The sequence below is a fragment of the Culex quinquefasciatus genome, chromosome 1 (genome assembly GCF_015732765.1).
Source record: "Culex quinquefasciatus strain JHB chromosome 1, VPISU_Cqui_1.0_pri_paternal, whole genome shotgun sequence".
NCBI lineage: Eukaryota > Metazoa > Arthropoda > Insecta > Diptera > Culicidae > Culex > Culex quinquefasciatus.
Genome location: NC_051861.1, coordinates 17343151 through 17369987, shown reverse-complemented (window position 1 = coordinate 17369987; position 26837 = coordinate 17343151). Strand labels below are relative to the sequence as shown.

Below are 26837 nucleotides of genomic sequence, written 5' to 3'. Positions count from 1 at the left end.
ATGAAAATTGAAAACTGGCATCACTGTTTTGAACATGTTTTTTTTAAATAAATTAAGGTTCATGTGCTGCAATTCTTGCCAAAAGATACAGTTGTGTGTTCAAACGAGGCAACACGAACTTAGGTTTGCCTCAAAGTCGCGGTTTGGACGCTGCCGCGCTGTTCTTGTCAGCGTTGTTCCGGTAAACAACGAAAACCCATCAGGGGCTCAATTATGATTAACACCTTCGGTTTCGCGGTTTCGTGTTCTAAACAACTATACCGCTGAAGATGTTGGTACGGTTGTTGCCTTTCTACGCGCGGTTTCCTGGTTCTGGTTCTGACGTTCATCATTATTGAAGAGCGAACTTTTTACGTGCGTGTACTGCTGCGGGGACACGATACCGTGTTAACAATTGTTTTACAAGCTTCGATGCGTTGAGTTCTTGGGGTTTAATTGCTTGATGTAATCTGAGCAACACGCAAGGACTTTTGATTGATTGTTTTACAATTGGTTTTGTAATGTTTAAATTGGAAACAGGAAAGACCATTAGAATGTGTAATATTCAAAACATAAAAAAAATGCTTCTGAAATTGTTTTTTTTTTTTTTTTGTCAATTATTTGTTTATGACTTCAATTGTCATAAGCGACGAACCAAGTTTTCATCAATAAACTACTTTTCCTGTTGTGGAGAACGTTAATATGCTTTCCCTTGTTTTGATCAAAACACTATCAGGAAAACCCCTTCATTTTAAGTTTAAATCATTCCCCCCATACTTTTGTCAGTGGGCCTTATTAGAACGTAATTTTGAAGACATTCGTATAGGGTGCAGAATTCTGTTCCTGCACAATCTAATCAATTAACAGTAGCTGTCGTCATCCGTATTATCGAATTAACATTTCTGATTGATGATTTCACACTTGCCTGCTCTCGATCGTGTTTAATTGGCTGATCAATCGCAGTACCTCAAGTTTATCCACTCGAGACCGTTCAAAGTGATTCCAGCACAGCTAGACTTTCTTCTCCGACCTTGACGACTCTCATCGTAGATTCTGCGAATCCACCAGACTTCCGCGTTCCTTTTTACTCGAGCGTGACATGAAATGCTGAGCTAAGATGCACCCGGCAATTGAGGCACGAAATTTTTCGGCTGAGTTAGGCCGGCCACACACGCGTTGAATTTGTTGACCTGCCCGGATGTTACCTTGGGCCATGGGTCTGGGCTCCTGATGCACTTGATATGGTCGTTGACGTATATAAGCACGTTAACCGCGTTGGTTTACGTGACTTCCTGAATGAGCCTGACCTATTATTATAACACTAATTATATTGGCGTTTTGATCAATTGGTTCTAGCAAAACCCCGTCGGGTTTCAAACATTATTTATTTAGTGTAACACGAGCCAAACGGGTTTTTGTTACGACGGAAGAACTTAAAGTCTTCCATTTTTATTTTGTCTATTGTGAAGGCAGACAAAAATCAAAATACGAGCGCAACTTGTCAAAGCCTGTTGCGCCACGGGCTGATGTACACGCTTACGACAAACCACTCAATTTTTGTATGGCGCAACAGATTTTTTGCGGAACAGAAGAGATGCGCACTTCGGTTTGGTGGTGCGCGGATAATATTCAATTTTTGATGAATCATGCACAACATGCAGAGCCTTACTCTGGGCCCAGTGGAAAAAAAAATCAATTTAACTCAAAAATTACGAACTCCTCGTCACAGTGTCCCTATGCAAACAAAGATTGAGCTGGAGCTGTCACTGTCACTATCCTTGCGAAATATGTTAACTGACATCAAGCTAAAAATCAAATCAAACCCAGCTTTAAGTAGAGATCCTAAATAGGGAGACTGGTTGAAATGAATTTGACGTACCCAAACAGACACGAGTTTGACGTATCCAAACGAGCATTTGCCTTTACGCTTAGCAAAACTTATCAGTGTTGCCAAGCTCAAAACATACGTTGCCAGATCGATTTAGCCAGCTTAGATCAGTCTCCCTATTTAGGGTCTCTAGCTTTAAGTCGCATGAAAAATAACTTTTGCGAGAAAGAAGACTCAAATTTTTCAAAAGCTTGAAAGTGGAAAAATAAATGTTATAAAATGTATTCTAATTTGTTTACATAATTGTACAACTTTTTTCAATGAATACTACAAGTTTAAGGGAACATTTTCCCCCCTGATTAAAAAAAATGAGGTAAAGAAAACTAAATTTGATTTGAAGACATTTTGCAATCGCCCTACCTTCTAAATTTCACAGTTCTGGAATTACAATTTAATAAACGTGAGTTCAAAAACACATAAAAAGAAAAAAATAAATAAATTGTTTATTGGATTTACTCTACTCCACGCCACTGCTGATCTAATATAACTGCTGTACCTGTAAATAAAATTAAATGCCCAGACAAAAAAAAACAAGTGAGAACGGCAAATCGCAGCAATCAAAATAAAAAAGGACGCCCAAAACAGGTCCTAAAGTTCAATCACAGCCTACTACAGTTCGCGAAAAACATACCGGTTCTCTCGAGGGGTTCGTCGTCCAAGTTCAAGATCGTCACCGGTCACTAGATCTAGCGGCGGCAGCAGCAACAGCACCTTTTTTTTTTACTTCCACCAGATAAAACCCGCAAAAGGAGAATTGAACTCAAACGGGTTTCGATTTTTTTTTCAGCGCACTAACGAAGCTACACAGTTTCCGTTCGATAAATCCGCTAACTGGACGCGCGGTCATTTCCGAATTGGTTATGGGGTCGTCGTAGGTGGGCAGTTTCCTGGGTTTCTGGGCTTAACCTCACAGAGCATGCAGCAAGGTGTGAATTATAATTTCAAATCGCCCGGTTGGGCACGCATGAAAATGCAACTTTGGTCATGCTAGAGGCTAGATAGGGGAGTTGATCCTAGTTTTGAACTAAATTTCAAGTATTCTTTTCTAATAAACTCTCAATAGTGTGTAATTTGGCGTTGAAACTACCTAAGGTAATGTTTAAGGCCACAAATAGGCTAGTCACGTTATCTTCATAAGGTGTTAACAGACAACCTGCGGAGGTCACACGTTAAGTGAGTCAGATTGTGGCTTTTGACAGAGCGTACACACTTAATTTAAACTGTAGAATAGCAACCGGCACTTGGCAAGGATCGGGCACGAATTTTTGCAAAACTGTTTCGTACGTCTTTGGTACGTGCCTCGTTCGATGGTCTTATTTAATGACCACAATCTGTCAAAGAATTCCAAATGTTGACGGCCAGCGAAGGAATGTACGTTTTAGCATTGATATCCATCTGTGAGCGAGGAACTAACGCCTTAACACATGGTCACTCGAGGGTGGCAAGACTAATTTAAGGCTTGTAGATATTGGAACGGAAATGAAAGGTTTCATTAACTTTTCTATTTTTTTTTTAATCTCATAATTTTTTTTTGTTAGCGTGCAACGTTAACCCACTTTGTGTCAAATTTTGACAGTTCATACTTTGCATACTAATTTTTGACAGTACTTGAACATTGCTTGAACAAGGTTGCCAGATTTGCTGAAATTCCTATAAAATTGCTAAAAAAAATTGATGACGGAAACTAAATAAGTGCAGAAGCATATCCGAAATCTTCGGCTGTTCAACTGGTTCTGATCTTGAACGGATCTACCAAATACCATACCATTAAACGGACCAACAATTTAGAAACAAGTATTTCCACCCAATACATTCCTCACCCCTCGATCGCACCCTGTCGGACATAATCGTATCACATTATAAGAGCGTTAGCGCGATTCAGAAACCAGAAACGCGCAAATATCAACCTGTCGCGCAACGCTAATTCCCTGCCGGTTATTAGTACACCTGGGCCTGAGACGATGGGCGGCGGCGGCGGTTAGCGATTCTTGATTCAACTTTCGAAAATAAATAACTATACCCCTTAATATGATCACATGATTGCTTCCATTTGCCAGTCACGGTCGCTAATAAGTGCAGGCACCACTCGCACATAACGGAAATAAAACTTTCAAGAACTTTGGGATATTTTCTTTGGGTAGGGTAACAAGGGTAGGGTAAAAAGGCAATTGTAATTCAAACTCATGTTTTGCCTTCCTCACCTTACTGAGGAAAGGCTATAAAATCACTCGAAAAACGAACTTTTTTAGTTAGACCTCCTAGACCTACCTTCATTTGTACATATCGACTCAGAATCACCAGCTGAGCAAATGTCTGTGTATTTGGCTGTATGTAGACATGTGTACCAAATCAATGTCACTGGAATATCTTGTCACAGGCTCAACCGATTTTGGCCGGAATGGTTTTAATCGATCCGTCTTAACGTCCCCTAAGTTGCTATTTAAATTCATGCAGTTTGATCATGTATTTAAAAAGTTATGCTAAAAAAACTGTTTCATATTCAATTAAAATTATGGTAAAAAGGGTGGTTTTTTTCATGAAACCCTCACATGTTATATATTTTTAGAAAGCATATGAGAAGACCTTTTAGGTGGAGTAAGAATTTTCAAGATCTGACTTATCTATCTTAAATTACAAGCAGTTTCAAAAATAGTCTGAATTCACATAACCTCAACTGGTCGGGTCTGATCGCCACGAAAAAGCCGTGTAGAGGGATGCCATTTTCCTCAAAGGCCGTGTCTGTATAATCTTGACAAAAAGTCTGTAGGTAGTCTGTTTTTTTACTCATCGTTTATTTTTATTAGGACCCCTTAGGTGCTGCGAACGTTAGAGGAGATCCATAAACATGTGGACACTTTAGGCGGGTTGTAATCACTATAAATGAGAGGAAGGCACCAACCACCTAAAGGTGGATTAACATCGTTTTTTTTTTAAATAAACTTCTTCTAAAAAGCTCAGTTTTCAACATGAGTTTCTGTCACACATGAAACCGTTTCACCGTCAATGTGTCGGGTCTAGGCATTTGTAACGAGCTTACACCCTTACCAAAAATCATGACTTTCTGAGTTCCAAATCCCACTTTTCATACGATTTTTTCAGTTCAACCCATATAACCATTTTTATGGTTGTAGTACCAGAACTCAAAAATCGCATGAAAAGTGGGATTTGGAACTCAAAATCATGATTTTTGGTAAGGGTGCCCACATAGAAAAATGGGCGGAAAACGGCCAAAAGCGGGGACGTTTTGCCTGAAAGCGGGCCCGATTTTCAGCCCGTTTTTTCCCCTCGTTGTGGCCCATTGCGTGCCAGAATGCAACATTTAGGCGGGCGTTACGCATTTTGGCCGCTGTGTTACGCCCGTCTGTGGCACGCTTTTGGGCCCGTTTTGACCACGATAACGGGCCTATAAACGGGGGACTGACGTGCCGGAAACCGGGGGGATTCTCCTTCCTGTTTACTTCGGATTTCAAGTTAGGGCGATTAAATAAAATAGGGTGACAAATAAACACGACAGATTATTTTTTTATTTAAAAAAATATTGAATTAACAACAAGGTTGTTTACCTTAAACTAATTACCTAACTAGCTAAAAGATATAAGTTAGGTTAGTATGTTAACAGGACTTTAAATTGATTTTATGGGTAATTTGGTCAAATTTAGTTTATTTTAGTCAGATTTACCTAAATTTAGTTATGTTCAGTTAAACTTAGTTAAATGTAGTTGAATTTAATTAGATTTAGTTTAATTTAAATAGATTTAGTAAAATTTAGTTAAATTAAGTTACATTTAATTAAATTTAGTTTAATTTAGTTACATTTAGTCAAAATAAGTGAAATTTAGTAAGATTAAGTATTATTTACTCAAGTTTCGTAAAATTTCGCTAAAATTATTTCAATTAAGTTAAATTTAGTTAAACTTAGAAAATTAAGTTAAATTAAGTTAAATTTAGTTAAATTTAATTAAATTTAGTTAAATTTAATTAAATTTATTTAAATTTAATTAAATTTATTTAAATTTTATTAAATTTATTTAAATTTAATTAAATTTATTTAAATTTAAATAAATTTATTTCAATGAAGTTAAATTTAGTTATATTTAGTTAAATTTAATCAAATTTAGTTACATTTAGTAACAATAAGTAAAATTTAGTTAGGTTAAGTAAAATTTTATAAAGTTTCGTAAAACTTCACATAATTTACTTGAATTTAGTTTACTTTGGCTAAATTAAGCTATATTAAGTTAAATTTAGTAAAATTATGTTAAATTTAGTTAAATTGAGTTATATTTAGATACGTTTAATTAAATTTAGTTAAACTTAGTTGAATTAAGAAAAATTTAGTTATGTTTAGTTTAGTCCAGGTAAATTTGGATGAATTTAGTTGAATTTAATTAAATTTAATTCAATTTAGTTGAATTTAGTCACATTTAGTTGAAATGAATTAAATTTATTCAAATTTAGCTAAATTTATTCAAATTTAGTTAAATTTATTTATATTTAGTTAAATTTAATTAAATTAAGTTATAAAAATAAAATTTAGTAAGATTCAGTAAAATTTTAAAAATTTAATTAATTAAATTTATTTAATTTATTTCAATTAAGCTAAATTTGGCTAAATTAAGTTATATTAACTTAAAATAAGTTAAAATCAGTTATATTCAGCTGAATTAAGTCAAATTCGGTTAAATTCAGTTAAATATAGTTAAATTTAGTTGAATTTCATTAAATTTAGTAAAGATAAGTAAAATTTATTTAAGTTCATTAAAATTCAAATTGGATAAATTTAGTTAGATTGAGATTGATTTCGTTGAATTTACTCAAATTGAGTTAAAATCACAAAAATTTGGCTTAATTTGAATGAAATCAGTTTAAAGAAAGTTATTTATTGAAATAAGTCGAATTAAATTAAATTTAGAAAAATTAGGTAAAATTTAGTAAAATGTAGTAAAATTTTGTTGAAATAAGTTAAATTTACCTTAATTAAGCTTAATTAAGCAAAATTATGTTTAATTTTCCTAAATGTGTTTAAATTTAGTTGAATTAAACTAAGTTGAATAAAGTTTGGCTGAATTTACTAAAACTTTGCTAAATTTATTTATATTCATATAAAATTTGTTGAATTTATTCAAATTTAGATAAAATTTATGAAATGAAGTATAATTTAGTTCAATATGTCTGAATTTATTGAAATTACTTTAACCCTTTCAGGCCTGATGGGTCATATATGACCCAAAAATGAAAATTTTCTTAAGTAGCCTATAATTTTCGTATGGTCATAAGAATCATTTTCCCATAATTAACTCAAAAAATATTTTTTTCAAAATTCTGGCTTGAAAGGGTTAATTTGGCTGAATTTAGGTAAATTACGTTAAATTAGGTTAATTTAGTGAAGTTTAGTAAATCTATGTTTAATTTTGTTGAATTCAATCAAGTTTAATATTTTTTTATAATCTTTGTAAAATTTAGTAAATTTAAGTTAAATTGAGTAAAATTAAGTAAAATTTGATTAAATTAAGAGAAACTTTGGCAGAACTTAAGTCAATTAATTTAAATTAAGGTTAATTGAGTTGAATTAAGTTAAATTTAGTTTAAAAATGTTAAGTTGAGCGAAATTTCGTATAATTTAGTTTAATTTTGCTAAAATGAGCTAATTCAGTTAAATTTGGTTAAATTACGTAAAATTTGGTTAGATTAAGCAAAATTTATTTATGTTTAGTAAAATTTGGCTTAAGTTTGACTAAATAAAGTAGTATTGAGCTTAATTAGCAGAATTCACTTAAATTTTGATAAATTGAGTTAAATTTACTTAAATTTGGCTAAATTTGTTTTTTAAACTAGTAAAATAGAGTTTAATTACTTTCAATTCAGTCAAATTAAATTAAATTTAGTAAAACTAAGTAGAATATAGTTAAATCATGTTTATCTACTGAAATTAAGTTGAATTATGGTTAATTTAGCAAAACTTTGGTAAATTTTAGTTCAATTAAAGCATTTTGATTTTTGTGTCTTTGTATTTTCGTATTTTTGTATTTTTGTATTTTTGTATTTTTGTATTTTTGTATTTTGTATTTTGTATTTTTGTATTTTTGTTTTTTTGTTTTTGTATTTTTGTATTTGTATTTTTGTATTTTTGTATTGTATTTTTGTATTTTGTATTTTTGTATTTTTGTGTTTTTGTATTTTTGTATTTTTGTATTTTTGTATTTTTGTATTTTGTATTTTGTATTTTTGTATTTTTGTATTTTTATTTTTGTATTTTTGTATTTTTGTATTTTTGTATTTTTGTATTTTTGTATTTTTGTATTTTTGTATTTTTGTATTTTTGTATTTTTGTATTTTTTTTTTATAGTTTTTTTATTTTTGTATTTTTATAGTTTAATTATCCATATTTTAGCATTTCAGTACATCGGCTTGTAGAATGCTATAATTTTTCTATTTTGGTGTTTATATTTTTTTTTAATTTTTTTATTTTTGTGTCATTGTTTTTGTGGCTTAGAATATCAGTATTATTATTATTGTTTAGTATTTTTGTGGTTTTGTTTCATTGTATTTGTGTTTTTTGCAATTTTATTTTTTATGTTTGAACAATTGTGTTTTTGAATTTTATAGAGAATAATATTAATGTATGTTTTGGGGGGGGAAATTAACAATTCAGAAATTTGAACAGAACAAGAAAAACTGCTTTCCTGCAAGAAGTTGATTCTCTCTCGGAAAATGAAGGAACAAATGCGCAGCACTCTAAGCTGGTCAATAGAGGTTCCAGGTGACGGACCACGGCCGGCTCCGGCGGCATGACGTCCCAGGGGTTGCTAGAGATGCATCCTCTGCTGCAGCGACAGCTCGGCTGCGGTTGATCCGCCGGGGAACATTGGGTTAGCAGCCGACGGCGTGGTAAATTTGTTTGCTCCGGAGGTCGTTTGGAACTGCCCCGACGAAAGGACTGGATAAATTGGCAGCGGTCGGTTCGACGGCCTACTCATACAGCATCCCGCGCTGGTCTAGCAGCAGCACGTTCTGTGTGTTTTCTGGATGGGGAACTGCAGCTCTTGCGGGATCGGAATGCGCGGCTGTTGACTTGCCAGCTGCTGTTGCAGTTGGTTTGTGTCGGCCTCGGCGTTCTTCATGCGGCGCAAGATCTCGCTCTGCTGGTTCTTGTTGAGCAGCTGGGTCAGCAGATAGTTGCTGGAATGGTTTTGGGCCACTGTGTCGACCAGGCACTTGAACACCGTACTGGACGTTTGTTCTGCTGCTGGGGAAGCGACTGTTGCCGAAGGGAGAAAGTTCACTCGCTTGACCGTTTGTGCGAATTCGCACCACGGCAGAACCATTTGCGGAAGTGCGATCCGGATATAGCGCCACTGTTGTCGGTGCAGCAATCAGTCCTGAAAATCGAAACAAACTCAGGTTTTGTTCAAGTTGACCTCATCCCGCTGGCCTTACCTCTGCTTCTCATCCTCCTTTGGCAGCCATCCGCGCTGGATCCTCCTTGATGACCGTGCCCTGGAGGACGAACCATTCTTCCTCCTTGGTTTGGCCAGGGCCACGGTGGCCGTTTGGGTCTTCGGGGATGCCAGCGGTGCGCCGCTTGGAAGAGGTGGCGGAGGAGGAAGCTGCAAAGGGAAATAAACAAAACCTGTTGCCGCGAAATTAAGCTTAAATGGCTTGAATGACTAATTAATGTAATCACTTACCTTCATTTTCACGAAAAACAAAAAAACGCGCAGGCAACAAACTATTTTAAAACCTTTGACAAAAGCAAACAAACATATTTGACAGTTTGCGCGTTACGATAATTGAGGCAGTGTGCGTGCTTGCAAGCGCGAATGATATTGGTGTGAGTGAGCAACACAAAAAATTAAATTTTTAAGGTGCGTGTCTTTGCTTAAGCGTCTTAACTGGCACTGGCGATGCCCGATTCTCGGCCGCAGCCCCCCTAACGTTAGAGTGGGTGTATGTGCCAAAGCTACACGTCAAACGATGGCTGCATATTTGTCAAAGAGCCCCCCTGATGTGCACTCAAATTTGAGTTACGTCTAGCTTGTCAAAACTCCAAATTTTGTCAACAATCCGTAAAACTTCTAGCAAACTGCCCCGTCGTGCCCACCAGACTGAGGAGATCGAACAGTTAGTCACCGTTGGTAGCTGCGGGGTTAGATGACCGCAAACGGACGCTTATCCGTAGGGCATCAGCGCGGTTTGCTTCCTCTGTCGTGATATTCTTATTACACGCCGCCGTCGTGAGGATCGATGCTGGCCGGTTTAGCTAAATATATGCACAACAGCTGGAAAAGTACTCACGATAAATTGAAAGCCATTAACCGTTGGACTTAAAACTCGGGAGTGCACGGAAGCAGAGATAAACAGACGTAAAAGTTTAAAACTATAGTTAAAATCATGTTCAGCAAATCTAAATAACCGTGCAGCTGTCAAAATGCACACTTATTCAAGCAGATTTACAAGAGAATATTAAACTATTAAAAAAATATCTGCTTATCTTTGCCCACAGCAAATCGGACCCCAGGGCAAGAAGATCAAGGGGTGGTTCCGGAACAACTGCACGTAACTCTTCTATTGGGGGGGTAACGATTGTGGTGGGCTCGCATGTGCGCATGTGTGAGCGGCAGGGATGCCATGTCTACGGATTTCTCCGTAGATCTACGGATTTCAGCCATTTCTACGGATCTACGGATTGATCTCCAAAATCTACGGATTTTCATACCGGCCGATAATTGTATGAAGGACGTGAAATTATATTTTTGGGTGATAAAAATGTTTTATGAAAACGTGTTGAACAATCTGTTTTAATTTAATTTTTTTTTTAATTGAAATTTTGTGGATCGTTAAATTGAAAAGCCGTTTAGGAGAAATGAGGCGATGGCTTAAATCCAGTGCCGCTTATAGATAAGTAATCGATCTATTGGGTTGAAGTCCCCAAGTCGATAATCGAAAAATAATCATGTTGGTGTAAATAAAAAATTAATAAATAATTTAAAACAAAATCGTAACATAAGTTAAACTTGAGTTAAAAGGCAAATTTGGATTTAAATTAGAACATGTGGTGTATATTGGGCCCAAGTAACAATAACCCCATCAGTGGGGGTGACTATGGGTCGAAAAACGATACACCTCTCGTAATTTCTTAATAACAAAAACATTTTGAATAACATCGAAAATCTTTTATCGTAGAATTGTTCTTAGATAGTTTACTAACATTTTCCCAAAATATGGTGAAATTTGATGGACTCTACCTTAAATGGCAATCGTTTGAAAATTGACCCAATCTTACCCCTTTGAGAGGGTGACATTGGGTCAAATGAAACTAAAATGATGCTCAAATACAAAGATATAGTAAAAACAAGTCATCCAACAGTGTTCGAGAAAATCGTATTGACATGCTAAAATATTGGAAGAGAGATTTTCAAACATTTGGGTACTTTTTGATCAATTCCAACAAAAAATTTAAAAAGTTGATTTTTCGAGAGGTCATTTTTGGCCAAAAACGTACTTCAACTTTAGACAGCTGCTAAAATGACAGGATTTGTTCTAGGAACGAGATTTTTTCAGAAAAGTCATCTTAAGATGTCCCTTGCACAACCCTTTTAACAGAATTTAGTTTCATTGAGAAGTACCTGAGGAATGGTAAAATCCTTAAAAAAATACATTGACTCAATCTCACCCCCCAGACCCATTGATGTCACCCCCACTGACGGTATCCCAAAACATCCTGTTTTTTTTCGGAATCAACTCCTTGCGCTTTGCGATGTTCTACAAAGTTATTCTCCGGATCAAAACCATTAACAAAAATTGAGAGTAGGAATATTTTATAGGGTTTTGAGAAACTTTCTCTAAGAAGAGATTACAAGTGGAAATTCCACATTTTTTTCCTGTGTTCATGAGGTCATTTTTTGTAACTTTTGCTCTACGAAAAACGTTACTTTTCTTCAGGGATGCACCTTGGGTCCAAGGGGCCCATGGTGAAGCATCAATTTGGCGCCCTCCGTAATATTTCCACATTTTGATAAATTGATTTTAAATTTGAATGTTTGCCGATTGCTTTAAAGAATTCTGATTAAAAAATTGCAATTGGGGTAGTAAACAGGTTGATAAAAAAATCCCTTACCCAGTTTTCTTGTTGCAGTATTTTCAAATCGATGATTTAATTTCTAGTTTTTATTTTCTACTTTAAATTGATATGAAATTTAAAAATACAATTTAAAAAATCAAATATTGAAACTGTTTTTTTTCGATTAATTTCAGCATTAAAAAAATTGAAATGTGTGAGTTGGCATTTGGTATCCCCTAAAACATATCAGAGTTATGTATCTTGAAAATAGGAGTGCAATCAACTCAACATTAATATGCATTTCCCTGTGTTTATAAGACACATTCTCCGGACTAGTATACCAGAAGGAAAATTTTAAAACTTGATTTAATGGCGAAATATATGTTGTGATTTAATTGTGTATAGTTAAGGCTTGTGAAACCAACATTTAAAAACATTTAAAGATTTATAACCTTGACTTGCGACGCAAATTAAAAATAAATTGCAAAAAACGCCTCAAAACCTCCTTCGGAATCCTGAAATATATCCGGAGGTCAGGAACCATTTTTCCAAAGCATATCATATCCAGAAAATAGAATAAATCTCTCATCAAAAAACACGAACGTAGAACAGCAACCGAAACGTTAAACCCTTAGCCCAATGTCTTATGGCAAATTTATTTACTTTCAGAATCTGTAAAAATATTGAGGATGTTTTCTTTGAAATTTCCGAGTTATTGTAAAGTATGCACTTCGGAAGAAACCGGTCAAGAAAAAATTCAAATGGGCAGCTGTGGTAGCGAAAGCAAGCCAGAGAGGGTCAAGAAAAGCCCGAAGAAAACGTTCCCTCTCTTTGTCCTGCCGTTCGTAAAGCTGTTTCTTGACCCCTTTCCTTCCGATCTGCAGACTAGCCTTATAGCAAAAACTGAAAAAGAAACGCCATATTGTCACGGCACAATGTATCATAACCATTTTGAGCTCCCTTAAGTTTGTTCAAACATATTTTGAATTTTTGTAAAACTTCCACAACAGTTTTTTTTGCATTTTGATTGTAAGACAGATCGGTTGTCATTTTAAATTAGTTTTAAATGAAGATCAGGAAACGGACATATGCATATAAAATTATGAAAAAATAAAATTTTCAAAATATCATTTATATTTTGTTGTTTATGTACAGTAGCACAACTGTGTTTCGTAAAATTAGGCATGAAATTTGAATTTATTTTTGGTTGATCTTGATAAAACCTTAATTCGATTTTAGGGTCTTCTTTAAAAAGAAAACTATTTGTTTTGGAAAAATATTTTGGGTTCCCAAGACACCAACCATCTGGAATTTTTTTTGAACAAGTCTACGGATTCGACTTCCACCAGACCTGGCATCCCTGGTGAGCGGCACAGAACTTTGCCAAGGTCGTTTTAGGCAGCGCATGATCGCGTGAAGATATCTCGAGACGAGCGACGTTCAAATGGGCTCCCACAGAGCTGAGCCCAGAGAGATTGTATCTGATCATTACGCCCGTGTGGGATTGTAGATACGGAGTTTGTCTGACCTGGGCCTAGGTTTTTTTTTATGTGTGGAAAGATGATGGAGCTACCGATTTCTAGAAGATAGGTTTGCTTTGGGTCAAGTTCGATGCGAAATCATGTCATTGCTAGTGGTAGTCGATGGATAAATTGGGCAAAGTTTGTTTGATTTTTGATGCAAGTACCCTGTTTGAAAAATGTCGCACGTCGCGCGGTTTTGGTTTTACCGTTTCGATATCGATTGGTCGAAAGGACGACAAACGTACGACAAACACTCGACATGCCCGACATTGTTTTTTCCATCGATTTCCCTTCAATTCGACGTCACGATTTTCGTCGACGCAAACAGTTTGACAGTTCTCTTCAGTTGGTCTTGTTTGGACTTGAATGCAACCGAATCGAACCAGTTATTGTTGATGTTGGGCTTCGGAAGGATTTTGACCGGTAAGTTGTGCTTCTTTTTCTGTCGGAAAGTTCCGGCCGGAGTGGGCAAGTGGCCAAATTATAGTTTCTTATGTTCCAGATATTCAGAATTCTGTCTTCGTGGCGGTGGAGGAGGAGGACGAGACGCATGAATCCGGCGGGCCAGGTCTTCGTGGCGGAAGACAGGACCGGAAGGAACCGAGCTTATGGAGGATATGGTTCATTCCAAAGGAGGAGGAGGATGAAACACCGAATGTCAAAATTTCTACCCAAGGTAAGAGAAAAAGGGGTACAGAATAATCATCTCGTGGCGGCGTTTCTGATCCACCGGATGTTTTAATCAATAGAACTGTTGCTTCAAGTCATCGAAATGATGAAAGAGGCGCATTTCAAAGTATCGGGAGTGAGCTTGGAAGACCGGAAGTATGAGGGCTAATATTGGGTGTTATGATTATTGGACTTCAGAATTGTATAATAAAAACTTTAACATTTGACAAATCAAAAATTAACTCCTTGAAGAAATTTTTAGTTTTCTCTGATTTAACCCTTTAAGGCCCAGAACTTTTATACAGTTTTTATTACCTAAAAGTAGTTAACATTGAAAAACGGATTTTTGAATGGTGTAAGTGCTCCGCCAGGAATATCTTGATGATGAGTTTCAATATTTAAAACTACCAACATCCTGAATTCTCTAATATTTTACAGTTTTTTTTAATATTTAATTTTTTTACCGAAAAAATAAAATTAATTTAAATAAAAAGGTTGAAAACGAAGCAGATTACAAAAAAATAAGTATTTTTGAAAAGTTTTACAAAAATATTTTTTAAATGAAAAAAATATTTATAATAAAATTATAACAAATTGAAAAAATGCAGATTACAAAAAGGTAAAAGCAATATCTTTTTTTATTTCAAACACATAAAATTCTAAAATTCTAAAATTCTAAAATTCTAAAATTTTAAAATTCTGAAATTCTTAAATTCTAAAATTCTAAAATTCTAAAATTTTAAAATTCAAAATTCTAAGATTCTAAAATTCTTAAATTCTAAAATTTTTAATTTTAGAATTTTTAGATTTTGTTAGAATTTTAGGATTATTTTTTTAATTTTAGAATTTTGTGATTTTAAAATTTTAGAATTAAAGATTTATAGAAATTAAGAATTTTAGTATTTCAGAATTTTAAAGTTCTAAAACTCTAAATTCTTTACAAATTTTTTTTTATAATTTTGAAATTCTTAGGTTCTACCGAGGGTTCTACAATTTTTAATCTCTTAAATTTTTATGTTGTATTACACTCAGCCCCCGGTGGTTGGTCACTTTTTCGTTTGTAAAATAGGTGTCAAACTTAAAAGTGACCCCTTTCGTTTGACAACAGTTTGTTTCAAACCATCGGGTTTTGAGTGTATTCTTTTAATTCATGATATTTGTAAATTTCAAAAATATCAAACATTAAATTTCATTTTTAAATTATTCAGATATTTTGAATTTTTAGGATTAATTTAAACATTCGAACATTTTAAAATTATTTAAAGTCTTTTAAGTTCTTAGCTTCTTCAAAGCATGGACTTTGGGGTCTTCAGAAACACATGCATTTTAATTTTAAAAAATCAAAATATTTAAACAGGTCCAGATGGGGTTTCTCCATAAAACTTGCGTTAATGTTGATTTTTAATTTGAAATTTAAAATGTTAGAATATTTTGTTGTCTTAAATTTGCTTTAATCTTTATTTTCTGAAAAAAAAATAGGTTTAATTAACTACTTTTTTAATTATTATTTTTTTTCAAAATTTTACATTGAAATTTAAACTTTTGAATATTCCACAATTAATTATTTTATGAATTTTCACAGATTTTTTGAGTATGATATCTGTCATGAGATTCCCTTTGTTTCAACAACAAAACTCTAGATATGATTTGGATATGATTATTCAGCCGAATGACTTTATCTTTTTTCAGGTAACCAAAAATATTACAATCTGATCCTGCTAACAACCCAGCGTCTCCGTGTTGTCCCACGCAGCTTGTTGAACGGAAGCTGTAACGACCGCAAAAACACCTGCTCCAGAAGTGCGTAAACCGACGTTGTCCCGTACTCCGGTGGCCATCAATCCATGGGACATAAACGGTGGCGCCGCACCCCGCCGTATCTGCGGCTAGTCGAGGAGCAATAGTCCTTCTTGATCAAGATGCTGCCCCGCACGCTGGCGTCGGCTCGAAAAGATGGCTGACAAAATCCGGACCCGGAAGACAACGCAAAAAAATTCCGGCCAAGATGTCGAGCGACGAGGAGAACTGGAAGACCAACCGGAAGACGACACCAAGATGTACGTGAAGATCCGCGACACAACAAATATAATGAAATAATTGATTTTTTACTGTGGGGAAATGTGCAAATTATATAAAAAAAATAAAATAAATTAAAAATAAACAATCATCTATTTTTTAACTGCAACATAACCTAAAAACCTGAAAAACAGCACACGACAAAGGCACGACAACCTAAATAACAAAACCGTGCGACGTCGGTCGAATGTCGTACGACAATGTCGAACAATTTCGATGATCGATCGCACGACAAATACGACATTTTGGTGCAAAACCGTATGACATTCGTGCGAATGTCGCACGACATTGTCGTGCGACGTCGTACGATTGCACGGACGACAAACGACGGACGTCCGACGGACTTTTCAGTCAGGGTATTTTAACTAATAATCGAAACACGATCAACAAGAATCAAGTATAAATGTGCAACAGAGACAAAGAATTTGACATAATTTTGTTTTTGTACATGTGAAACTATGAAATCGTTGGTTTATTTATAAAAACAAAACAATGTTTTCGTAGGAGTGACGTCTTTATTGATGTTCTACAGCTTCCTGTCAAATTACACGCTCACTGCAAGTTAACTGATAAAGAGTAAATTGCTACCATCGCGCTGATGTCGCACGTGTTTCCAGGGCATTCACACTTGAAAGTGAACGTACAACTCGATTTCAAGGTCTCGATTCTTCCTGTTCGGGACTCCGCTCTGCGCTTTGCGCGAGGAAGTTCTAGAAAGGTGGTAGCAACTTTCCGGAATTAAAGCACCACGGATCAATGATCGTTAACGAAGTGGCATTGCACTTGAAAAAAACGCAAAAACCGCAGCCAATCAACCGAACCGAAAGGCTGAACGAGATAATGGCTCAAAAGAACAATGCTAGTGCAAAATTTAAACGCCGCAAGTTCTTGAATCCACAAATCCATGACCTTAACTCAGCCAAAACAAAAGCGTGAGAGAAACGCGCATGCTAACCAGGCCCCCCTGAGGATGTCGTAAAGTCTTAATATCGATCGATTGATCCGAGGCGTCGGACGGAACACCGTGCTGCGGCCAACATTTCCGCTCATAAATCAGCTGCAGTCTGAAGTCTTCTTGCCCTGGGCTGTCAGCCTCTTTTTTTTCGGCGACGACGCTATAATTACTCCTCGCGCGCTACCGTTATACACAGTTCGTCGCCGATGAGCCATAAAGAGATCATCCATCACGGCGGGCGACGCCATTATGGCGTCAATGTCAAAAGCTGCAGAAGCAGCAGGGCTGGGCGCCGAAAGTGATAGTCGCATGGTCGAAAGGTTATTCCGCCACGAGGCTGATGACTTATGAGCGGAAATAAAATTAGAATGGACACGCTAATTCGAACTTGGCGCGGATTGAGATCGATTGATTGAGACATAATTAGAAATATATAGAACAAAAAAAATTGGGGCTGATGAAATCGAAATCGTATCCGGAAGAGGAGCGCGAAATCGTGTCCATTTATGATGCCATCAGCCCTGAGCCCTGTTCATAATCCCAAAGCAGCCAATTAAGAGTGGCATCGGTGAAAACCGCGCGTTAATTGCTCAATTATGTCACTCAATCAGCATGTGTCAATTCGGTTAGAAGCGCAGCACTTCCGGTTGTATACAGGATTGATGCAAAAATTAATCACCCGTTACCGCTTGGCTGGCAGTTATTTATCGATGTAGAAATTAATCGTCTCGACCGGCATACGGGACTCTGCGCTACAGTCATTGGTGATTAATAAATAGATCGTGAAACGTGCGCGTTTGTGATGCTGCCGGAAAAATGTAAAACACACGTTTAATGATGATATTTGATTTGATTCGATAAAATATTAGTAATTTCTTAGAATTTTGCCATATAAAGCTATCTATCAGTGAAAAAAAAAGCACGAGCATTTCAAATTTGCCCCGCCATTTTAAAAACTTTGAGCAAACCTGCTCTTAAATTGTTTTATAAGTTTGGGGTAAAAAAATTCAATAAAAGTTAATTAATCGGAAAAACATGACAAGAAAATGAAATCAAAACGTTTTTCTGGTTTAATAAAAAACAATTGTTTTTTTTTGCTATTTGAAAATATAAAAATAATGAAAGAGATCCAGACGATTTCAAATAATAAACTAAAGAATTGGGTACTAAAATTAAGCTTAAATTTGTGATATTATTGTTCACAGCGATAAAGCTTATTTTTCTGAGTGCATTGACCCTTTGTACGACCGCAAAGGATTTAAAGTAGATTTTTAAATCAATTTTGAAAAACTAACTTCACGGCCCTTCCTGACAGAAAAGGTCCTACTTGACAGCTCTTTCCAAGGAGACCATAGTTGATCCATCGAAAAAATGTGTCAATTAATTTTATTGCATTAAAATGAAAAAAAAAAGTTGTCCCAAATGATTTTTGACCGTTTTTTAACCGGTGAACATAAAAACTGTGGCAGTGGCAGTGCGTGGCCGAATGGTTACGCTGTCCGCTTTGTAAGCGGATGATTCTGGGTTCGATTCCCATCTGCTGCAACCTTCCATCGGATGAGGAAGTAAAATGTCGGTCTCGGCCTTGGTTGTTAGGCCGTTATGTCATTCCAGGTGTAGGAGTCGTTTCCATGCCATAAGTACAAACAACACACCAAACCAAGCCTACTCCGGTGGAATCGCTGGCGGCGGTTGGACTCACAATCCAAAGGTCGTCAGTTCAAACACTGCACAGTGGGCGCAATGGAACCCAAAATCGGACTTAATTGAACGCGGCAGGTTCCCTGGTATGGGAAATAGTGTTTCTTAAAATCCGAGGAATCGATTGGTGATGGTTTCATCCACCGCACAAAACGGCAAAGGGTCCATTTTGCCCCGATTCCCTATTTTTTACATTTTTTCATAAAAATCGGTCAGTATTTAGAGCGGAGGCTTCATGAGGCCATTTAAAATGCACTTAACTTAAGTGAAAATGTCCCAGGAATCCAGTAAAAATAACCACTAGCACCGCAAAAATCATCTAGGGTGCATTTAACCCCAATTCCGCTATAAAAGCATGTTTGGCCGTTTTCAAATTTGAGGTCAGATTTTAAAAATCTAAAAATATTTTTATCGTGAAGATCAGACAATTTTACATAAGAATGACGATTTGCACTTGATAGTTTGACACATTTATGCTGATTAAAATATGTAAAAGGCAGTTTATTCTGCGTTAGGGAAAATTGGCCTAAAACTGATTCTTCAAGTTTTTTATTTAGTTTAATTTCTATATCAACATAAATGTATCAAACTTTCAAGTGCAAATCATCATACTTATGTAAAATTGTCTGATCTTCACGATAAAAATATTTTTAGATTTTTAAAATCAGACCTTGCATTTGAAAACGGCCAAAAATGCTTTTATAGCGGAATTTTGCGATTTTTGCGGTGCAAGTGGTTAATTTTACTGGATTTCTGGGACATTTTTACATAAATTAAGTGCATTTTGGATGGCCGCATGAAGCCTCCGCTCTAAATAAGGCTTTCTAGTCACAAATTTACCAACACATTCAAAGTATGTTTACATGACAGCTGGACGTTTGTTTGCATCAGGTTTCCTATCTCTTTCTAGCAAAAGTTTTTTGTCAGGCGACTTCTAGCTGGTTTTTTTTGACTGGCTGCCCGATACGTCAGACAACATACTTCGCAGGGCTGTAACAGCTACAGCTCGATCATTGTTTGCATCAGGACACTGTGACGAGGAGTTCGTCATTTTTGAGTTAAGTTATTTTTTTTTCACTGGGCCTAGAAAGCCTTATACAGACTGATTTTTAAGAAAAAATGTAAAAAAAATGGGGTATTGGGGCAAAATGAACCCTTTGCCGTTTTGTGCGGTGGATGAAACCAACACCAATCGATTCCTCGGATTTTTTTTACATAAGTAACATTATTTTTCATACCAGGGAACCAGCCGCGTTCAATTAAGTCCGATTTTGGGTTCCATTTCGCCCACTGTGCACTGGGGTGGAAGGTTCCTTGGAGTAAAAGAGGTTTGGGTGCTCTCCCCGTTCAAGCCTTCGGACTCCTAGGTTCGAGCAGAAACTGGCAATAGAGACCACAAAAGACCCGGGGTCGTTAATGTGGATGGTTTGATTATTATTATTTTTTTACATCAAAAGTTTCGTAGAAAATAAGAGGAAAAGTTATAATTAAACTGATTTTTTATTGAAATAAAAGTTAAAACATTTAAATACTGACAAAATTATAAATTAACATGGATTTTTAGAATTATATATTTATTAAATACACAAAATTTAGAAGAAAACTTGATAACAACATTTATTACACGAAAATATATTTTATTTTCAATAGTTTGACTTTTTGAATCAAAATTTTTGACAAAAAATCAAATTACGAGCGCAACCTGTCAAAGCTAGTCAAAGCTGTTTGCGCCACAGGCTCATGTACACGCTAACGACAAACCACTACATTTTTGTTCGGCGCAGCAGATGTTTTCGTGCTACAGAAGTGATGCACACTTTGGTTTAGTGCTGCGCGGAGAGTAATATAAACTATTTAAAATATTTGAATAAATACAATGATAATTTTCAGTTTCAGAATTCAAATTGAGTTGACAAAAACGATTCAAGGTTAGATTAGAAAGATTAGGTAGATTATTTCAATTTCACGTATAAATTAATCCAGCTGTAAAAATATTTGTTCGGATCAAATTTATTTCTATAAGGCATACAGTTTTCAAAATATTCATCACATATTTTTATTACAGAGTGATTGCAAGCGTAATTCAAATAAAGTTTTCGTTAAATATATATTTCTCTCCTATATTCTTATCATTTGATACTTAATTGAAATTGCTTCATATTAAACATCCTACTTACATCTTCGATAAGTTCCCTAACTTCCTTTGCCCCAGGTCTTTTCGTTCTGTCTCTCAAGCACCTCCTCGACAGTTCCAACAATCTCCGACCTCCTTCAACCCAGCGCTCCTCCCCATCCACCCTCGAGTCAATCAGCCCAAAAAAATCCGCATCCCGCGCCGATACTCGCTCCAGAAGATCATCCTGATCCACGTTTGCACTACCCCCACTGACACCGCCGATGGCGTCCTCTCCGGAAACCACTTCAGCAATTACGACCCCAAACGAGTAAATGTCCAGTGCGGGCGTTACGATGCCCCGGAGCGCTTCCACCGGAAGATAAGCGGCCGTTCCCGCCACGACGGTCGCCGTAGTGCTTTCGACTCGCTTCACCAGTCCGAAATCGGCCAGCTTGGCTGTGGTGCCTCGTAGGAGAATGTTTGCTGGGGTTACGTCCCGGTGGATAACCGGATCCGGCAGGGCGTGGAGATATTCGATGGCCGATGCGATTCCGAGGAGGTAGCTCAGTCGGCTGGTCGGGGGCAAGGTTTGTCCTTCGCGGTTCGCCTTTAAAGCTCGTTCCAAGGTGCCGTCTGGAAGATACTCGTACACAAGGCAGAGTTGATCATTTTCGGAATATCCGAAAAGCTTGACGATATTCGGATGATGACACTGGGAAAGAATCTGCCGTTCTCGGTCAAACTTTTGGCGGTAGTTCTCGTTGGTTGGGAGTAGCCGTTTAACGGCAGCTGCCGCTATGTTTGAGGTTAAATTGACAGCTAGACAGACCTGGCCGAAGCCTCCCTTTCCTAGGAAGTGTCCGTTTGGTTTCCTGAGGTCACCATTGTTGAAAGGATCAGCGTTAAAGTTAGCCGTGGCCACTTGTAAGTTCTGGTACGAAAAGTGAACCGGCTCCGCAGTTGCTGAATCAGTTATGGAGAATTTTATCAGGTCTGATGCTAAAGTAGAGTTGATGTCGTCAGAGTTGTTTGAGTTGGTGGAGTATTGCTGCGTCGATCCCAGTACAGATAGCCTTGGAATGTCGGCGCTATCGTGCTCTGATCGATGAGAAGAACTGACGGGACCGTTCATGAGCCCAGATAAGTCCGGTATTCCATTTGAAGAACTGAAAAAAGAAAATCATCATTCACCAATCCTCAAAGGCCAGTTAACATTCCCTACATAACATTATCCGGCACGCGATCACCAAAGATCGACAAGTTGGGCAACCCTTGATCTCCATCGCCAGATTCACCTTCTTCACTGATCGTTCCCAACCCTGAAGGTGGTTCTTCCGCAGATTGACTCATAACAGAGCTTGCACTGCTCTCATTGCTGACGCTATCCGAAGTTGACGAAATGGCACTTCCAAGCAGTATCACCGGTATCTGACTCATTCCAGATGGACCGGCCACCGGTTCCTCCGATCGCAGTAAGGCACTTATGTTAGGTCGATCGACGATCGGTTCACCAATTTGTTCGTTGTTATCACTAAGTGAAATCTGCGACAGTGTTCCGTCCAACATCGAGTTCCGCAGCAAGTCCGGAAAGTCTTTTACATCATCGCGCTTTTCGGGTTCTGATCGATCCAAGTTGTTGTTCACCGTTGATGATTCCATCCCATTAAGCAGGATTGTTGAGTTGGGATAGGATACCTGATCGAGCCCTCGTTCGATCTCCCCGTTCAGCAGTCCCTCGATATCAATTGCAGCCGCCGGACCAGACTGAGGTCTTGCAGGCGGATCCTCCTTCAAAAGGTTGACGGCGACCTCATCGGCTGCCCGGAACATATTCCCCTTAACCAGCAGTTTCAGCAAGTGCTCGAGCGTAGGGCGGTCCTGCAGCTTACCGGAACTGCCCCACTCCTCCAAAAGCTGAAGCGCGCAACGCCGCTCCTGCGAAGCGTGCTTGTCCAAGTCTCTGAAATCGAGCGTGGACGTTAGGCAAGTTATACTAAATCTATTGACAGAATGAAAGAAATGACTGAGTTTAAACCGGAACTCTGCATTCCCAACAAATCCGGAACCGTAAGCTACTGATAAGATATCACTAGCATAAGATAATTTTTCTCTCAACATAATTCAATCCACTCATGCCTTGAGGGCAATTGCTGGAATTACCATTAGATCTAACGTATGGATGACTCACCGTTCCTGGTTGCCATTGTACTTGGTGAGATAGGCGCCCGGCGGTTGATCCACATCACCGATTCGCCGTGGAATTAGATAGAACAGAGTGCGCCAGTCGTCCTCCAAAATTTCCGTCAAACTTTCCAGATCGAACGGGGTGACCTTCCGGATTTCGGTGGTGCGCTGGTAGCGGGTCATGTTTTATTTGTCCGGAAACGCCTTGTTTTGCTGCAAATATTATGAAAAGAATTTATGCACGTCGTTAGAATGGTAAAGGACTCGACATAGGGCTCGGACTCGGACCAGCAATCGGCAGCCAATGTCATGTGTTGTACGCGGGTGGTTTGTTTTGGTACTGCGATGGGTCGTAAATTGACGTACCTGTGGCGATAAAAAAAAAATACCAAAACATAAAGTGCGCTTTGTCTGGCAGCCCTGCCTGCGCGAGGGTTGGTAGAGGAAAGTCGAATTATATGGCTTGTACGTTTATCGAAAATTACTCTGCTTTGGCAAAATTCAGTCTACACATCCACTGAAACCCTGATGGTTTGACACCAATAGAGTTATCTACGTGCGCATGTATTGCGTGTACGTACACGAAAAAGATTGAGGTTAAATTTTGTACCAGCCAGCAAAACAAATGGAGTGCTAGTGTGCGTGAGCTCGGGCTTGTCGCCGTGGCACTAAACCGAATTGAGCGAGTTTAACTCTCGCGACGAATTTCTGTCGCGAAATATCTGTCAAGCTTGTTTGGGCTGTTTCGAATCAGTGTGTTAGCTTTTTTGTTTTGATTGCTGGGTTTTGTTTGAGTCGTTGGAAAGCATCGTGGGGTTCTACGTGCACGTAGGTCTAGACGTAGGTGCTCGTGGTTTCGCAAAGAAATGCGACGATAATGTTTAAATTATTCGTGATTAAAATCATTATAGGGGTTCAAACTAGCATCAAAACTGTTTTGGTTGGGTCATGGAATGATTTTCAATTTGTTCACAGCTTCAGAAGGAGAGATAAAATGTCAAGAGTTTTGGTCACAATCTTGGACTGGGTTGCTATCTGGATTCAACAAAATTACCGAGTGACCGTTAATCTGGTCCGTTAGTCCCATCACGAGTTAGCCATGATAATCCGGTTGCTGATTTGGTGTGCCCAAGAATTTATAAAATTTGTTTTGACGAAGACACCCTTTTGAAAGCCGAATTTGTCGTCATTATCCTTTTTAGGCTAGACCAGGCTTGCCACACGTACAGATATTTTTGGCACAGACCAAACACTCAATCAAGTATAACTTTAAAGAAAAACATTTTTATCAAAAACTAAACAAGTAAAAAGATGCAAAAAAAAGTGTATCTTTTTAGTGCAGTTTAAAAAACTACTCAAGTGTATTTTAACTGTAAAAATAATTAGTTTGAGTGTTTGGTCTGTGCCAAAAATATCTATACTTGTGGCAACGCTGGGCTAGACTTTATGGCAGGGGTGACCAAAGTATGGCCCGCGGGCCAAACGTGGCCCGCGAAGTGATTTTTCATGGCCCGCGGACCCATTTTGAATGGTCATGTCAAATGACCCTTTGACCATTTGTAAAGTGATTTTAGGTTTATTTTATGTATGTTAATGCCAATATTTTTTATTTTCTCTTAAGGGGTTACATACATGTAAATCGGCAAAAAGGTTGGCAGAGGTTGGTATGAGCATACATTTAATTTCTTTTAAATCTATTTTCAGGGCATTAAAATATACATTTACATCTATTACCAAAACAAATTTGAAGACATTTGGTTGTATCATTGCCGAGATATAGCTATTTGAAGTTAGATGTTTCTAAAAACGGGTGCCACGATATCTCAACACTGCTTTGACCAAATCGCCTAAAAATTTTGGTGAAGACTCGTTTAACCAGTCCTGTGCGCATGACGAAGGCCAATTTTCAAAAAAGTTTATTTGAAAAAAAAGTTAAAAATATTTTTAATGTTTTTCATATAAAAATCCGACAGTTTTTGATTTTTGTATTATTTTTAAAGCAAACTCTCAAAACCGTTCAGAAAGTTTGACAGTTCGCTTTGCGCATGGCCAAATTTTGAACTTAAATCGTCTCTAGCTCAGTTCTGTTACGAAATATCTTCATGAAACTTTCACAAGTGATTGAAAATCATATTTTTAGTGGATTACTTGAATTTTCTGAAATACCAAATTTTGTGATTCTCTACATGTATGTAACCCCTTATTATAAAACTAATGATTTATCAATTTTTATCCTAATTGAAATAATTTTACACCTTTCAATGTTAGTGAAACTATCCTCAAAATTATAATGAAGCAATTTTGTAAATGTCTATTAAACGTTAACATTTTTACTTAGCCGTTGCAAATTTTTTTTTTACTTGCCGTTGCAAATATTTTTTGAAGTTTATGTCCCTTGACTCTGACCAAAGTCGAGAGGATTTGAGTTGATAAGACTTCTATTTCCATTAAAATTTTATGAAAAAAATATTGCCCCTGATTTTTCGAACCAATTTGAAAAATATTTGCAACAGCCTAATAGCAAAAATGTAAGTATTTCATATTAATTTAAAAATCATGTTGAACCTTAAAAAAATTAATAAAAATTACAACAAGATTTTCTGCTTAATTTTTTTTTCGTCGAACCTTACATTTTTTGAAAATTTTGATTTCAAATCAACTGTACGAGTGTATGAAACATTTTCTTGCTATTTTTTAATTGAAATGTTTACAATGTTATAATTTTAATTTTTATATTTATTTTACTTTTTTTTCCTCCCTTTGACCATGGCCAGATTCGAGGGAAAAAACTTTTTAAATATTTGAATCGACCTAATTTCTGGGTAATAATAATAACGAAAATGTTCAAAAATAACAGAAATTAACAAAATAAACATCAAGTGATAGATGTATTTTAAATTGTTTTTAAATTAAAATGAATTAAAGTCATTTTTTAAACAATCAATTTTATATATTTGGCCCGCAAGCTCATTTGAGCTTCAAATTTGGCCCGGCATCCAAAAACTTTGAGCACCCCTGCTTTATGGTATTATCCATCAAATCCACGCCCATTGAGCGATTTCTAGCAGAACTGGAAACATACGTTGCCAGATCGATTTAGCAAGCTTAGACCAGTCTCCCTATTTAGAGTCTCTACCGTTGAGTGCATTCTTGCAATTTTGATATTTTAGATTTTTTTTTTATTTTTTTATTGTGGATTTAGCTCGTAGCTGGATTTTCTGGCATCTTCTCACGGTCATTGGAAACGGTCGTGGATATACCTAGGGGTTCCTAGTTAGAGTGAAAAAAATCAATTTATAGAAAAATTATGGATTAACATTTTGCTTTTTCATCACTTCTCCGACATCAGGAATAATTGTTTGAACATGCTCGCAATTTTTTTATTCGGTCGGAAAAATATTATTTTCCTTGAAAAAACTTTCATTCTTAATCACATGATCACCCCTAATTCTGGCTCGATGCCGCCATCATGCGACCGCGTGCTCCGTTTGTTTGCCAACAAAGCTGCAGCTGGATGGTGAGACGAAGTGAGGGGGGAAGAGATTTTGTCATTTTTTTGCCCGCATCTGGCCCGCCGCCTATTTCGTCGGTCACTGAGTCGCCGGTCGTTTCCAGTGACCGAGTCCAGCTAGGAACTGATCGCACAATATTTAGCATTTTGTATTATGTCAATTCAATTCAATTTT

The 26837-nt window shown here is 36.8% G+C and overlaps 3 protein-coding genes across 5 annotated transcripts; 1 reads left to right on the top strand and 2 right to left on the bottom strand.

The window, feature by feature from the left end:
- Nucleotides 1-8266: 8266 nt before the first annotated feature.
- Nucleotides 8267-10316, bottom strand: LOC119765143. Of its 2 annotated transcripts, XM_038248368.1 has the most exons (3): nt 9556-10316; nt 9305-9497; nt 8267-9246 (listed from the first exon to the last, which is right to left on the bottom strand). In XM_038248368.1, exons 1-3 carry the CDS (start codon nt 9559-9561, stop codon nt 8837-8839), a joined length of 609 nt encoding a protein of 202 aa, XP_038104296.1. In that variant the 5' UTR covers nt 9562-10316; the 3' UTR covers nt 8267-8836. The 2 variants fall into 2 exon arrangements, with proteins under 2 accessions (XP_038104296.1, XP_038104297.1); XM_038248369.1 differs by having other exon boundaries at nt 9305-9564.
- A 3372-nt stretch (nt 10317-13688) lies between these two features.
- LOC119766119 lies at nt 13689-16240 on the top strand. The gene is made up of 3 exons (XM_038250749.1): nt 13689-13873; nt 13953-14126; nt 15809-16240. The coding sequence occupies exons 1-3, from the start codon at nt 13846-13848 to the stop codon at nt 15925-15927; spliced, it is 321 nt and encodes a 106-aa protein (XP_038106677.1). The 5' UTR covers nt 13689-13845; the 3' UTR covers nt 15928-16240.
- Nucleotides 16241-20882: 4642 nt separating this feature from the next.
- On the bottom strand, nt 20883-23520 carry LOC6047467 (protein Tube). Of its 2 annotated transcripts, XM_001864486.2 has the most exons (4): nt 23440-23520; nt 23156-23364; nt 22190-22927; nt 20883-22133 (listed from the first exon to the last, which is right to left on the bottom strand). In XM_001864486.2, the coding sequence occupies exons 2-4, from the start codon at nt 23332-23334 to the stop codon at nt 20981-20983; spliced, it is 2070 nt and encodes a 689-aa protein (XP_001864521.2). In that variant the 5' UTR covers nt 23335-23364; nt 23440-23520; the 3' UTR covers nt 20883-20980. The 2 variants fall into 2 exon arrangements, with proteins under 2 accessions (XP_001864521.2, XP_038104740.1); XM_038248812.1 differs by having other exon boundaries at nt 23156-23501.
- Between the last annotated feature and the right edge of the window lie 3317 nt (nt 23521-26837).

What these genes read in the sequence shown, in the direction of transcription:
- LOC119766119 (XM_038250749.1), top strand. Translation starts at nt 13,846, where the DNA reads ATGTTGGGCTTCGGAAGGATTTTGACCG. An exon ending in CTTCGGAAGGATTTTGACCG is followed by an intron (nt 13,874 to 13,952) that starts GTAAGTTGTGCT and finishes CTTATGTTCCAG; the next exon opens with ATATTCAGAATTCTGTCTTC. An exon ending in TGTCAAAATTTCTACCCAAG is followed by an intron (nt 14,127 to 15,808) that starts GTAAGAGAAAAA and finishes ATCTTTTTTCAG; the next exon opens with GTAACCAAAAATATTACAAT.
- LOC119765143 (XM_038248368.1), bottom strand. An exon ending in AAGGAGGATGAGAAGCAGAG is followed by an intron (nt 9,247 to 9,304) that starts GTAAGGCCAGCG and finishes TTCGATTTTCAG; the next exon opens with GACTGATTGCTGCACCGACA.
- LOC6047467 (XM_001864486.2), bottom strand. Translation starts at nt 23,334, where the DNA reads ATGACCCGCTACCAGCGCACCACCGAAATCCGGAAGGTCACCCCGTTC. An exon ending in TACAATGGCAACCAGGAACG is followed by an intron (nt 22,928 to 23,155) that starts GTGAGTCATCCA and finishes GCTCGATTTCAG; the next exon opens with AGACTTGGACAAGCACGCTT. An exon ending in CGCGTGCCGGATAATGTTAT is followed by an intron (nt 22,134 to 22,189) that starts GTAGGGAATGTT and finishes TTCTTTTTTCAG; the next exon opens with TTCTTCAAATGGAATACCGG.